Genomic DNA, 14,599 nt, shown 5'->3' on the forward strand with positions numbered 1-14,599 from the left:
GTGACAGACTATAGAAATAGGGCATCTAATTAGCTCAATACCTTAGGCCTTGTTTTATCTGGTAATGCACATGTGAAATGTATAAAACTGATAAAGGAAGTCAAAGTAATTTTGTACTCTGTATATTATTTTATCCTGAACTTTCCCAAAACACTACAGGAAAACCAGGCTTTTTCACGAATAGAACTTCAGATAAGCTTCTGATCGAAACCATCAGGAAAAGATGAGGTACCCAGCTTTGGGTGATGTCTTATAAGGAGTGATTTGGTACTTACCATTTTTGTTTTCTTTCCTCTATAATAGGCAGCCTTTACCACTAAGTCCTATTTCTAGACACAGTGGGAACTGTATACCAAAATATATCGACAAGGTCTTGTTTACAAAGATGAAAGGCAACAGCAGTTTAGTTTGCCTCTTAAGGTAACCAACAAAATGAATAACAGCAAGAGCTCATCAAATTTCCAGCAGGGGACTCTAATCAAGTAGAGAACGTTCAGAAGAAGCAATAACTCACAGCATCCAGCAGCCACAGTTTCATCAGCCCCATCAGGACAATCTCTATCTCCATCACATAGCCAGCGCTGTGGGACACACAGGTAGGTGTTTGGGCACTGGAAGGTTCCTGCAGCACAAGTAGTATGATCTAAAGAAGAAGAAAAAAAGAAAAAAAAGAGGAACGGGTACTGAGCCTGACAAAATCAAAAGTCGGGAATTTGTGATTTTTCTCATCACCTTCCCACATTTTTTCTACATCATATGTGCATTTCACACATCCACCATTTTTTTTTTCAGCTGCTACTGGAACTAAGAAATCTTTAATCTCAGCTTTTCTTTTCCTTCCTTTTTTATAAACAACACTTTAAAAAACCTTTCAGAACAAATCAAAAATTACTTGAATCAGGAGCAAATTTTTATTTCTTTATGGAATGTAAAGACTACTTCAGTCATCTGACTTAAGCAGTGTTTAGGAGCATGAGATGAAGCCAATACAACAGTAAAATACAATGAAAGTGTAAATCAACAATGAAAGTGTAAAGTTACAATTAATCATAGAAGTGGTTATAATATTCCAGGCATCAGGAGTTCTACAGTGTTCAAACCCAAAAGCCATCTAAAGAACCATCAAGCTTCCAGAATGCCATGACAATGGAAGCTACCTTTGCGGGGTTGTGGGGGGGGCAGAGGGGGAGAGGAGAAGGGAGAAAGCAAGCTGTTACAGAAGAGGGGAAGCCCTTATCACCTGTCACTATAAGCAGCAACTTCAGCAGAAATGTGCTTTGGGCTGGAGCAGGGAAAATCTAAAACAAACTAGGGACTCTCAGAGACAGCTAAACCCTGAGCCATGAAGTTTTACTAAACCAGGACCTTGAATGGCATTTCAGAAACAGAAAGGTAACCAATGCAATCTCATAGCTATGGCATTATATGACATATTGAGCCTGTCCAGCTAACTGGAGAGCTGAAAACAAACTATAGTGATTAAATGGGAATTGACAAGGGTATGCATGAGTGGCTAATTTCTCATCCAAAATAATGAGTGGGCCGAAGCTGATGATATCGCGGAACTCTACAGTACTGTATTCTGTTAATTTCTGTTGGGAAGACATCTTGAGTACTAGAAGCATCACCAGAAATAATTTCATCAGAAATCATACTCTGAATTAGGCATTACTTCAATCTTGCACTGAATTGCACTCTTTAGGATAATGTATAAGCAACTTGGACTAAAAAAATGTTCAATCCACCTTTCAACACCGATTACCATATTTGTTTCTTTGATTTGTTACGAAGCATCTCTCATCACAATCAAAACCACACAGGTTATTTTAAAGTAGTAAATGGCATGGATGGGCAAATTAAGGCTCTGGCACCAAACCTTATCCCTAGTTTCATTTTAGACTCTCTGTATTCCCCTTTAATCACCTTTACTCAAGTTCGATGGAAGTTTCCTGCCTTTTTTGAGGTAGAAATCACAAGGGAACTATAGCCCAAGTTATATCATAGATTTAACATTTTTTAAAGAAGGAAAAATAAAAAAATAAAAAAATCAAAGAAAAATCTAAGTCTACAAACCCATGACCATGGTTATGACAGAAATCTGCCCACTTGAATAATTACAATAGCAATAGCATTTAGATTTGTAATTGTCCCATAGCACTTTATAGAACTCTCTGGACAGTTTACAGAGTCAGCATTTGGCCCCCCAACAATCTGGGACTTCATTTTACCGACCTCGGAAGGATGGAAGGCTGAGTCCACCTTGAGCCAAGTTTGAACTGAGCTCCAGTTTGTGAGCAGAGTTAGCCCGCAATACTGCATTCTAACCACTTCACTTACTACAGACCTTCAATCCTGTCATGTTAAGAGGATCTCCCAGACACCAACTGATGGTTCACCTCATCAAACACTTGATTCCTTTCATGATGTCACAAACACCTTGTTCTTAGCATCAATCACTCAACCTTTATCTCTATCTATTTCCATCCACTCCTATCCAACTCTTTCGATACATCCACATTTTCCTTTTTGTATGTATTTTGTTAAGTTGTAACTATTTTTACTAGCTTGCCATCTCTTCTTCCTAAAATCAGAAACAAAACTTACGGCAACGGTGGTCTTCATCAGAGCCATCACCACAGTCATCTGCACCATCGCACACCCACTGTTTAGAGATGCACCGATGATTATTGCATTCAAACTTCACTGGGAAGCAGAACTTATCTGGAAAAAGAAATCGGGCATTGTTATAGCCACTTCCAAACAATTCCAAAGTTTCTCACAAAGAAGTCCACAAAATTGGAACATTTTTTTCCAGATTTATTTAGTGCATGGCATACCGTGCATGGCCTAGCAATATATATTACCATTTCATCTAGAAGTCAATAGAAAGAAATGTTAAAAAATCTACGTTCAAATACCAATATCTAGGCCACCTAACCGTTGAAGCACAGCATCGTTTATATTTTTAAAAATTAGACATTGGACCAGAATATGCTCTCAGCTTACAGCTGGTCATGACGATCTACAGTTTGATGTAGGATGCAAGGAATTACACTGAGGGGAGGATATTATGCCCCATTTACACAGAGAGTCCTGACAGACACCATATGTAAGGTGCAAATCCTATTCAGGTTAGCCACTGCTGGTAGCCAGACTACTTTGTTAGGCTTTCCTGGCTTTCAAAATGCATGGCAAAGAAATTGAAAACAAAAACCAGAACTTTTCAGGCCCAAATGACTAGAGAGATTGCAAATGTTTTCAATTCCCCCCCCCCCCCCGAATTTACTGATTATTCTATTTTAGAAACTCATTTATGGAAAAGAAAAACAACACGGTGACTTACTGCAGTGGGTTTCATCCTCTCCATTCTCACAGTCATTCTCTTTATCACAAGTCCAGGTCATGGGAATACATCTCCCACTTGGACAGGCAAAGTAGTTAGCTGGGCACTTAGATTTTCTTGTGCCTGGGAAAGACAATGGGCCAAAGTGGGGGGGGGGGGGGGGCGAATAGAAAACAGAAAATCCATTACATTGTTGTTTTGTTGGTGGGAACAGAGAAAGAGAAGTATTACACAATGGTCAAAGGCTCTATGTTGGTATCTTTGTCATCAGATAAATGAATGGATGGGGGCAAGCAAAGGCGAAGGGCATTCTACATTTTGTTAGCAGCCAAGCTTTTTTTTTTTTTTAAAGGTATAATTAAACCTACAGGCAGACTAGCAACCATACACAGAAAGATAAGACAAACAGACACACATACATATACACACTCACTCCTCTACATTTCTACTCAAGAAGTCCCTAGAGTAACTTACAAGCAATCTAAAATGTAGCAGAAAAATCCATATAAAATAAACACATGGCTAAAATGCCCCACAGCAATAAAAACAATCAGTGTGCTCTACTGATTCCAAAAATTTACAATTACTTATGTTCCGTCTTCCAAGATAGCAATGTCTGAATAGTTTAAAGAGCAAGGCAAAGGTCCCCGGTCTCACTAGAAACTTTTCCCCACCCCTGTAAAACCTCTTTTTAAGAAAAGGGAATATAGAGTACAGACTTAATAGATGGGGTATGTGTGCAGGTAAGACTCAAATGGCAGTGGGGATGGGGTGGGGGAGTGGACTTCCTGGTTATTCACATTTTAGATCATCCTTCCCTTTCCCAAGATAGTGGAGTGGGAAAGATAAGGTTGACCGAGGAAGGATTCTTATTTAGCTTAATGGCTAAGTATGCTAGCCTGCTTGTATATACATATTCTCTGAATGCTTGGTCCATTTCACCAGAGTTCAAGGCCCTTCGGGGGTTTGGATGGTGAGAAGGGTGGTTTTCATTGGAAGATGCTCACCTGGACAATCCTGCTCATCTGAATAGTCGCCACAGTCATTGCTGCCATCACATACCCAGGATGGAGCATAACACATCGATGTATGCTCACATTTCTGAAAATTTACATTTTTCACTCCCAATCTGAAAAAGCTGCTACAGTCAGTGGCAGCTACCAAAAGAGAAGAAACAAATTGAACGTATGTAAATTCTGAGAAACTTACTGAACAGGCCTAATGGAGCAAAAGTACTCCTACAAATCATGCCATTGCCAGTTGCATTCAAAAATGTGGAGCCGCAGAATAATGTCATCTCGATCTATAACCCTTAGTAGCATTCATACTGCAGTTATTTTATATCCTGTCTTTCAGGGTACAGTTCTCCACAAAGAAGCTTATCAGAATAGGCACAATTGAAAATAAAAACAAAGAATATTTAAAAACAAAGAAGGGGTTGGTGGGGTGAATGGGAGAGTGGCGCTCAGAGGACACAGGTTTTTCTTTATCAAATAGGCAGGCACATTTCAATGGGGGAAAAAATGTTATCTCTTCCACATGCTTGGGTGTCATGTATAGTAGCAGCCAGCATTGGAAAAATGGGAAAACAATCCACTAGCTAGCTTGGGTTATACTGTTTCCCAGAAGCCCTTCCTTTCACCAAAGAGAGGGACTTGTGTTTTGGGTGCTTGATGAAGTATCTTTCCTCTTTGATAGTGTCACTCATCATACAAAGGAAAGCAGGTGACTGAATATTAACAAAGGAGTTCCCCAATTACAATGGCAACAGAGTACTAAGGCACATTCAGCTTGATGTGATAGCCCATTTTTCCTAATTATGTTAGCCCCTATTATTGGTATACCCCAGCAATCCAATTCTGACTCAATGGTATAAAATATAGGACATTTTAGTGTCATGTTCAATAATGGAACTATGATTCTTGGCATAGCTGCATAATGGACATCTCTTGCACTTTCCCAGCTTAGCATAACAAGAACATTTACTATTGAATTTTCTTGAAGAGGTCAAAATCCACAAGGTTTTCATAGAGATCACCCCTTCCAATTTTTCCACATCAGAAAACGCACCGCTAAACACCTATCTAGGACTATATTAGGGATTTTTGGGGGGTGGGGGCTCTAGAATCCCAAAGCATTCCTTCTGAAGGCAGAGTGACCTTCACTGGCCAAAGGCCACAAGGATTATCTACAATAACTTACAACTAGGAGTGGGATTCAAAAATTCCAGCAACCAGTTCGCTGCCCAGTTGCTGGGTAGAACTGGCCATGGTGGGTGTGGCCTACTGGAACTTCTGGTCGGTTCAAACACTGGTTTGGTGAACCAGATGCAAATTTAACATCCACTTCACCCGAACTGGTCCGAACTGGTAGAATCCCACCCCTGCTTACAACCATACAGCCATTCCAACAGTTTGAAGTTATAGCGGCACTGAAAAAAGTGACTTATGACTGTTTTTCACTTGCAACTGTTGCAGCATCCCCACGGTCATATTATCAAAATCTGACCGCTTGGCAACTGACTCATATTTATGACAGTTGCAGTGTCCTGAAGTCACATGATCACCTTTTGTGATCAAGCAGAGTCATTGGGGAAGCCAGATTCACTTAACAACTGTGTTACTAACTTAACAACTGCAGTGATTCACTTAACAATTGTGGCAAGAAAGGTCATAAAATGGGGTAAAGCTCACTTAACAACTGTCCCGCTTAGAAACAGAAATTTTGGGCTCAATTGTGGTCGTAAGTTGAGGATTATTAGTACTGGGTGAGTGAACTGACTAGGTAAAGCCTGCATAGGATTATAAAATGGGGGTGGGGGGACACGGTGAAAAAGCCATCTTATCAACATTTTATGTGCCTACTGTGCAACACTCACTGCAGTTCATTTCGTCAGAAGCATCTTCACAGTCAATCTGCTGGTTGCAGCGGCTGGAATTGCTAATACAGGTCCCATCCCGGCAGCGGAATTCAGCAGGAGCACAGCTTGTCTCTGGAAAGAATGGGCCAGACCAGTCATTATGGGTCATTCTGGCAACTGCCTTCATTTTCTCTTGCTGCCCTTCCTCCGGGAGGAAGGCAAGATAAAAAAACATTGCCAGAGCACTGGCAATATCCCTTTCTTCCCTTTAAGCCAGTGGTTCTCAACCTGTGGGTCGCGACCCCTTTGGGGGTCGAATGACCCTTTCACAGGGGTTGCCTAAGACCACCGGAAAACACATATTTTTGATGGTCTTAGGAACCGAGCCATAATTTTATGGTTGGGGGTCACCATAACATGAGGACCTGTATTAAAGGGTTGCGGCATTATGAAGGTTGAGAGCCACTGCTTTAAGCCATTTCCCAGTGTAGGGATGACCTATAAAACAACAGTTTTCAAACACTGGATGAGGGGGCTGTTGCAGGAGGAGGCTGTGTGAGCTTTAGCATTTGGAGGCAACCAGCAGAGCAGACAAACAAGCAGCTCTGCTGCTGAATTTAGGAGCGAAAAGGAGTAAAACCTTACAAAGGCAAAGCTCATGCCTCTTAAAGAAAATGCTGGGTAACTTGGAAAAACAAAACAGAAAAACAAAAAGATTTTGTGTGTCCGGTATTTAATGGGAGCTTCAATGACTTTAATTTGATTGACAAGACAAAAAAAGAATCCCGCTCCCCATGCTCCAAAATGTCCAGGCCATATACACATTTTCCCTACTGCCTGCATCTCAATGCCACATCTTTTTATCCTTGCAATATGTCCCAAAGAAGATTAGGTTGGGGCAGATTGGAAAGACAGAGGAGGGTCAATCAAGATTTAACACAGGAGACACTTTATTGGGCCCAGCTAGCAATTTTTTCTGTACACGTTTAATAACTTAGTTTAAATTAATTACTGAACTGTTTCAGAAAACAGTTGCTAAGTATTATTATAGTGCTTTAGAAAAGAAGCGAACGGACATATACTTCCTGGCTGGCTTCCCCTCCTAAAGCTTACTGTTGCAAGGCACTTCATCTGAGTTGTCCCCACAGTCATCCACACCATTGCACCAGTCCTTGATGGGTATACACCGTTTGTTGGCACAGTGCAAGTAGCCCTTCTTACACTTGCGGCTGTCTGCAAGGCAAAATAAGCAACAGAGAGAACAGGGAGTGAGTAGCTGAAAGACAATGGATCGGAACGTAATTTAATTATCAACGGAGTGAAGCAAGTACTAGCAAGCCTCTGAATAGAAAGGAAGGTCAGCAGGTTTGTTACATCTACCTCCTCTCAAGCTTGGAGCTGGATTAAAAAAAAAAATGCAACAGGCATTCCCTACTCCCGAATTCCAGGAGACTGACCGTTTTGCTGGAAAAGGAGCTATAGTGCTCTGCCTACATTCACAAAGTGTTGCATACAGAATAGCTGTGTGGTGCACAGAAACAAGCCCCTGACTCTTCTCTTTCAGTTAGGAGCTTCAGATTTTTATGAAGTTTTCCACTCAAAGGGGAAAAGTCAAGCTGAATGTCAGGTTTCAGCAGAGCCTAGGGGTTGAGAAGGATTAGGGGTTTGTCTTTTTTTTAAATTCCAACTTTAGAAACCCTTGAGTGAGTTCATTCTGTCCACCAGTTTTCGCTTCCATGCAAAGGTATGTGACAAATTTATCAAATCTTATTTTGAAAACCCCTCAAACTACAAACTTAAGAGTGAAACAACAAAAAAAACACTCTTTTTAAACTTGAAGAGAAGAAAAAAAAATATTCCAACAATCTTCCTGATAACCTGTCAAGCAATGGATAAATTCTTCTCCAAGATATGCCCAGAAATACAGAATTATTTAGTCTAGAGCAGAAAAACTGGCTGGGAGAATTCTCAGAGTTGAAATAGAATGTTACTTCAAATAAATCCTTTTTAGTTTTGGGAGTGTGGCTCGAGGCTCATGATTTAATTGGAGTAAATGCCGGAATCCTGACACCGACAGTCTTAAAGTTGCAAGGTTTTGAAACATTGGTCTAGAATATTAAAACATCTCCACAAGCAGCCTAGCTAAAGGAAGGAGAAAAGAAGAAAATGAGAGAGAGAAAAAAATCTTACTGCAGTAGGATGGCTTTTCATCTGATCTGTCTTTGCAGTGGGCCACACGATCGCAGGTTTCACTGAAGTCAATGCAATCGCCATTTCCACATTCAAACTCATTGTGTACATTACAGGTGGAGTTGGAAGCTAAGGAAGGGAGAACACCACATATTTGTGAAAAGACACCCATCTCTCAACTCCCATTTTACTGAAATGTGCCCCGAAATCCCATTCAGAAGATACATTTTAGACTAGACACCTGCTGTATCAAGTGAAAAAGCTCTTGTAAGTCCATGCAGAAAGATCAATAGCTAAACTTCTGAGCAATAAAAAACTGGCAAAATATCAGTGCAGAAACCCTGGACACTTCGGCTAACTACATGCACCCCTATTTCCCTCTATGTCACACTCATCATAAGAAATGAGCAGCAGCAAGAGCTTTATTTCCAGAAATCTGATGGCTCTTTTCTCTATGCACTGTTTAGTGCCTGCCAGGTTAAACTGCTTCTTGGAATGAGAATCTCTTCTGAATTTATTAAAATCACACACTCATCTCCTTGGCTCCCGAGAATACTCACAGCACTGCCCTCTACTCATTCTGGGATAATTGCTGCATGGTACATGTGCTTTAGGACAAAATACGGTTTGTGGGTTTTCTCCTGTTGTCCCCAGATCCAAAGAGGCTTTGAAGTCCAAACCCTGGATGAGTAGATCTCTTCATTCTGTGCCTGCTCAGTATGAGTGTATTTCATAGGAACTATAATCCCAGTTCACATGCTTTTATTCCATTCATGTTTCATTACCCAGTGTGAATACTTACCTCTGCAGGTAAGGTCCTCCTGAAGAGTTCTGCCTCCCCGGCAAGAGCATGTCACTTCTCCATTGGCTGAGAGGAGGCACAGATCCTGGCAACCACCATTGTTTAGTCTGCACAGAGATAGCTCACCTAAGTGGAAGAAAACCAAAGTAAGGAGAATGAAGCCCATAAATAAATGGGGTTGGAGATATACAGTAGATTGGAACTATCTAAAAGTGGTGATGAAAGGTTGGTTGACTGGGCATTTAATGTAGTTTCCAGGTATTTTTGTTTGAAAACCACATCAACAAATAACTGAACCACCCCAACTTTTTTTCTGGGAAAGACTGAAAGCTAATCATATTTCTTTCCACTTGTCTCGGCATGGGTCTTATGTGAAAAGCCTACCAAGATAAAGCCCTAAGCTTTAGTTGGGTTTGTGATTAAGCTGAGCCTCAATTATGTACCACTGATAAATGATCTATCTAGGTCAGAAAATTAAACTCTTACATAGTCACTATCAGTGTCAGAAATAATGTAATTCACCTGATACTGCAGAATATGAAAAAGCAATAGAACAACAAGTTGTTTCAGGCTGTTTTACTCTACATCAGGAGTCTTCAAACTTGACAGCTTTAAGATTTGTGGACTTCAACTCCCAGAATTCCTCCTCCAGTCATATTAGCTCAGAAATTTTGAGAATTGAATTTCACAAGTCTTAAACTTGCCAAGTTTGAAGAGCCTTGCTCTACATTGATCTTACTATCAGGGCACGAGAGCCCTGTGTTTCTTTTACACAACACAAATCAACCTGTATATTTTTTAATCTGACTACAATGCAACAAGTAATATAGAAATGATTAACAATGCCCGTGATTTCTCAGTGCTCAGATTGGAGTTTTCACGCTGAGAAACAATTACCAGCTATTGATAGAAAGGAGTAAGGGGAAAAGGTTGAAAGGAAAATAGTAAGGGGAAAATGTGGTTTGTTTGCTTTATGAGGGCTGATTTGAGAGACAAAATGTTATGCAAGGTAGACATTTGGGTAAAACAGTTAAAACCCTGTATCATGCTGTGCGAGGCCAAAGATGAGCAATGTTTGGGAAACACTCAAATAAAAATAAGCCAAATATCAAGTGACGTCTTTCTCCCAAAAAAGAGAGAGCAAGATTATCACTGCTAATATAGTGCGAATGGATAATAAAATAATCTGCACAGGAACATTCAGAAAGATCTAAGAGTTCTCCCTTTAGGGCCAGCAAAAAAAAAGGAAGGGTTGCCTCGGAATTCATTGCTGCAGTGCTGATTCAAGCAACGGTAAGGTTGTTGTGAGAAGTGTAAATTCACTGTCAACTCTAAAGCAAACCTGGCATGGGCCATTTTGGAGGCTTCAGGGTTGCCACAATGCAAAGATGGGATAGGGAGGGGGAACACTGTTAGATAGGTTTTTTTGTAGCCAAAACAAAATGGTTTCCTGTGGGAACCAAGGACATTCCAACAGGTGGCTGGAGAGAGGAAGAGTCTGGTTACCAAGCGACCAGCCAGTACCTTTACTGGACAATGTGATTGATTGTTTGGCGAAAGGGGAGACTTTCACTTTTTAATCAGATGAAAATCACAGGAACTTTAAGAGTTGGTTTTCACAGTTTATGCCAATATGATATCGCCAATAAAATTGTCCTTTGAGGAATATGCCTGCGTTGGAGTTCTGCTTTCTATGGAATTACTGCTTGGAACCCTGACAATAACCTTATACGGCTGGGGTCTTCAAACTTGACAGCTTTAAGACTTGTGGGACTTCAACTCCCAGAATGCCTCCCCCAGTCATGCTAACTGAGGAATTCTGGGAATTGAAGTCCACCAGTCTTAAACTTGCCAAATTTGAAGACTCTTGTTATAAGGAATGCCCACCCCTTCCCCGTGGCAGACTGCCACCCCCACCCTCCCCAAAGGGTAAGTGGTTCTTCTTACAGCTGTTGGTGTCATTGGCCACGGCAATGATTCCCATAGGTTGCTGGGGGATGTCAGTGCGTAGGTGTTTCATGCCAGAGCCCACATATTTGTTGGCACGCTGCACAGCACGACGCACCCAGTCTGTCCAGAAGATATTGTCACCATAGACAGCCAAGCCGAAGGGGTGCACTGGCTCTGCTTTCAAGATCACCTGTTGGATGTTATCACAGTATTAGCAAGGAAGAAGCAGGATGTCAATAGCCAGATATTATCATCTTAAGCCCATTCCTTCTACGCATTAATGGGCAATGGCTTCTCGCCAAGCATTTTCTCTTAATCTTCCTTTTTTCCCCTTACTCAGTATTTCATAAATAATAAGGGAACCTGCTGCTTTCCAGAAATAATTGCAATGAATTTAACTGCAACTTCTACTTGAGATGTTGGAATGGAGCATCCACCTGACAGATCTAAAAGGAAGATGCTTGTAATCTTCACAGAATCAGCATGGTGCAGTAATTTTAGCACTGGATAACATGTGACACTGCAGATCTAAGTCTCTACCTCCACTCAGCTCTGAGCTCTTGGCCCAGTGACTTCCCTCTCAGCCTTATCTCCACCATGCTGTTGCTATGACAATACATTTGAGAAAGAGATTAAATCCAGAGAGGTTGGCTCTTTTTCAGGACCTGATCAAGAGATACAATTCAGGTAAGCAGCTAATGGAAAAGAGGTAAGAAAAGCAAATAGCTTGTAGGAATGAGTTAGAATTGACCACATAAGCTCTCTGAAAACTTATACCCCTGAGGTTCATAGGAGGAACTGGAGGAATACACAACCACTTCATATCATGTCTGACAAACTTATTTGCAGTGTATCCTCTTTATCAAAATGGAAAGACAGGGTGGACATACAGGACACATCAAGGTCAAAAAGCAAGCTTTCACTATGGCTTTATTCTCTTCTCGTTCTCCATATATGCTGGAACTAAATTCCCAGAATTATTAGTCGCCATGCTGGCCAAGAATTCTGGGACTGACAGCACCAACATATCCAGAAGATATTATACCAGGGAAGCCTGCTTTGCAGGCTTTCTGGGTGGGGTGGGGGGGAAGCACAGTTGATAGAACTATGGGACATACATATCGTTTGGAGCCATCATATTCACATCGCTCTATCTTGTCCAGGGTGGCATCAGAAAAGTAGATTTTCTCTGCCTTGTGGTCAATGGCCAGACCGTTGGGTGTGCGGATGTCTTTGTCAATGATGGTGATCATGTTGGCCCCTGTCAGCGTAGCTCGCATGATGCTGGGATGTTGTTCATTCCAGTTGGTCCAGAACATCAGGCTGGAGGAGAGGAGAAAACAAATTACAGAGGAAAAGTGCTACGTAAATTGAAAGAGGGAAAGCTGAGGCACTGGGCGGAGGTGGTTTCTCCTGGATCTCCAGTTGCTGGTATGTTCCCTGCATCCTTATTAGAGAAAGGAAGATCTGGCTATGGCAATATATGATGCTACAGCAAAACTAATCTAGGCTTCACTGCTGTAATCAGCTTCATATAGTCTGAACAATATTTAGAATGTGATCCCAAACCATGACAGATAGGCTTATGAAGGCTGTTTGTAACAGAGATTATACTTATTTTAATTTTAAATTGTAGAATTGGCTGTTAACTTATATTCACTCAGTTTTAAGGCGCCCTAGTGGCCTTGTAATTAAAATGCAGTATTGCAGGCTAACTCTGCCTATAGTCAGTAGTTCAATCCTGATGGGGCTCAAGGTTGACTCAGCCTTCCATCCTTCCGAGGTGAGTAAAATGAGGACCCAGATTGTTGGGAGCCAATATGCTGATGTTATAAACCACACGGAGAGTCCTGCAAAGCATTATGGGGCAGTATATAAGTCTAAGTGCTATTGCTATTACTATTTAAATAATGATGGCCTTTAAAGTTCACAGCCTGAGACGTGAAATTCACTGGGCTACTTCAGATATATAATTCAGTGACAGACACAGGCCTCAAATTAATGTATCCCATTCCTTATACCCCCTTTAGCACAGCTATAAAGGGGAAATTGTAAATATTCCATTTGAATTTTAGCTAATTAGTTTATTATATTCAAACCTAACCTATGATTCATCTTAAGTTATATTAGCTGAGCAAACCAGTAAGTTATAATTTGAAGATGGCTTACTTTCAGTAATGCGTAATCCAAAGTAACCACAATTTATCCAAGTGTATGATGCTAAGCAAAAATGAAATATTTTCTATTTCATCTGCAGACTCACGAGAAAGGAATGCTTATGCTGAAGGATTGCATAGATAACACTGTTCATTGCTAAATCCAAACTTATTTCATTTCTTAAGCTTATCAAAGCAAGGCTAATTCAGGAGCTCTTCATCCATACAAGTGTGGAGCAGAAAAGATAACCTTTCTATACTGGCAACTTTTATTTGGAAAATTCAGGAGTTGATTTTTTTTTAAAAAAAATAAGAAGGGCATAGGACTTGTGAATATATTTAGCATGGTGGTTGGTTTAACAATGCTGTTATGTGCTTATTCTTGTTTTAATGGATTCAGGTTATTTTAAGTCTGTCAGCTGATGTAAAATCCTTACAGGAAAGAAGTATGAAGAACAAAAAATATATATAATCAAATGAACAAGGAAATGAATGAGTGTATTAATGAGCCCTAGTGATTCTGAAGTGTTGTTTTTCAGTCACCCAAGGGATACTAGAACTTACTTCTGGCATTCATCCAGTACGAAGGCTCGAGGGTGGTCATCTCCGGACATGGTGATCACCGTTTCTCTTTCAAAAGCTCCCACACGTGTCTGGTTCACAGTATGCCGTGTAATGGTAGAAGTAGTGTAGCTTGTCCAGTATAAGGCGTCCCAGCCTCGGTGATAAGCCAATCCCTCAACAGAACCAACATCTGTTAAAGGGAAAATGGGATTTGTTACTTAGTATGTCCAGTTCCCAGTTCTCACTTCTTTATTCTTGTTCTGAGCCACTCCTCGTTATTCTGAGCCCCTTTCTTATTTTGTCCTGATATTGCCTCACAGTCAATATCACTTTTCCCCAGTACAACTGACCCAACAAAACAGAAAACATTTGAAATGAACTATGGGGTAGTCCTCGACTTACGACAGTTTGTTCAGTAACCGTTCGAAGTTACAATGGCACTGGAAAAAATTGACTTATGACCATTTTTCACACTTATGACCTTTGCAACATCTCCACAGTCACGTGATTTACATTTGGATGCTTGACAACTGATGCACATTTATGATAGTGGCAGTGTCCCGGAGTCATATGATCCCCTTTTGCGACCTTCTGACAAGCGAAGTCAATGGGGAAACTAGATTCACTTAACAACTGTATTCCTAATTGAATGCCTGCAGTGTGATTCACTTCACAACTGTGGCAAGAAAAAATTGTAAAATGGGGCAAAACTCACTTAACAAATTTCTCACTTA

At 40.7% G+C, this 14,599-nt stretch overlaps 1 protein-coding gene across 1 annotated transcript in view; it reads right to left on the minus strand.

Moving 5' to 3' along the window:
• LRP1 (LDL receptor related protein 1) overlaps positions 1 to 14,599 on the minus strand; it is a 321,609-nt gene that overhangs the window by 55,750 nt on the left and 251,260 nt on the right. Inside the window, exons 43-53 of the mRNA XM_026673900.2 lie at positions 13,866 to 14,055; positions 12,264 to 12,468; positions 11,143 to 11,335; positions 9,196 to 9,321; positions 8,394 to 8,522; positions 7,317 to 7,436; positions 6,222 to 6,335; positions 4,351 to 4,500; positions 3,344 to 3,466; positions 2,605 to 2,721; positions 515 to 643 (exon numbers count right to left, since the gene is read on the minus strand). Of these exons, the coding sequence (XP_026529685.1) occupies positions 515 to 643; positions 2,605 to 2,721; positions 3,344 to 3,466; positions 4,351 to 4,500; positions 6,222 to 6,335; positions 7,317 to 7,436; positions 8,394 to 8,522; positions 9,196 to 9,321; positions 11,143 to 11,335; positions 12,264 to 12,468; positions 13,866 to 14,055 (1,596 nt within the window). The remainder of the gene's footprint in view (positions 1 to 514; positions 644 to 2,604; positions 2,722 to 3,343; positions 3,467 to 4,350; positions 4,501 to 6,221; positions 6,336 to 7,316; positions 7,437 to 8,393; positions 8,523 to 9,195; positions 9,322 to 11,142; positions 11,336 to 12,263; positions 12,469 to 13,865; positions 14,056 to 14,599) is intronic.

The sequence above is a fragment of the Notechis scutatus genome, chromosome 2, assembly GCF_049901735.1.
Source record: "Notechis scutatus isolate UNSWTSFEM ecotype Mainland chromosome 2, rNotScu1.2, whole genome shotgun sequence".
NCBI lineage: Eukaryota > Metazoa > Chordata > Lepidosauria > Squamata > Elapidae > Notechis > Notechis scutatus.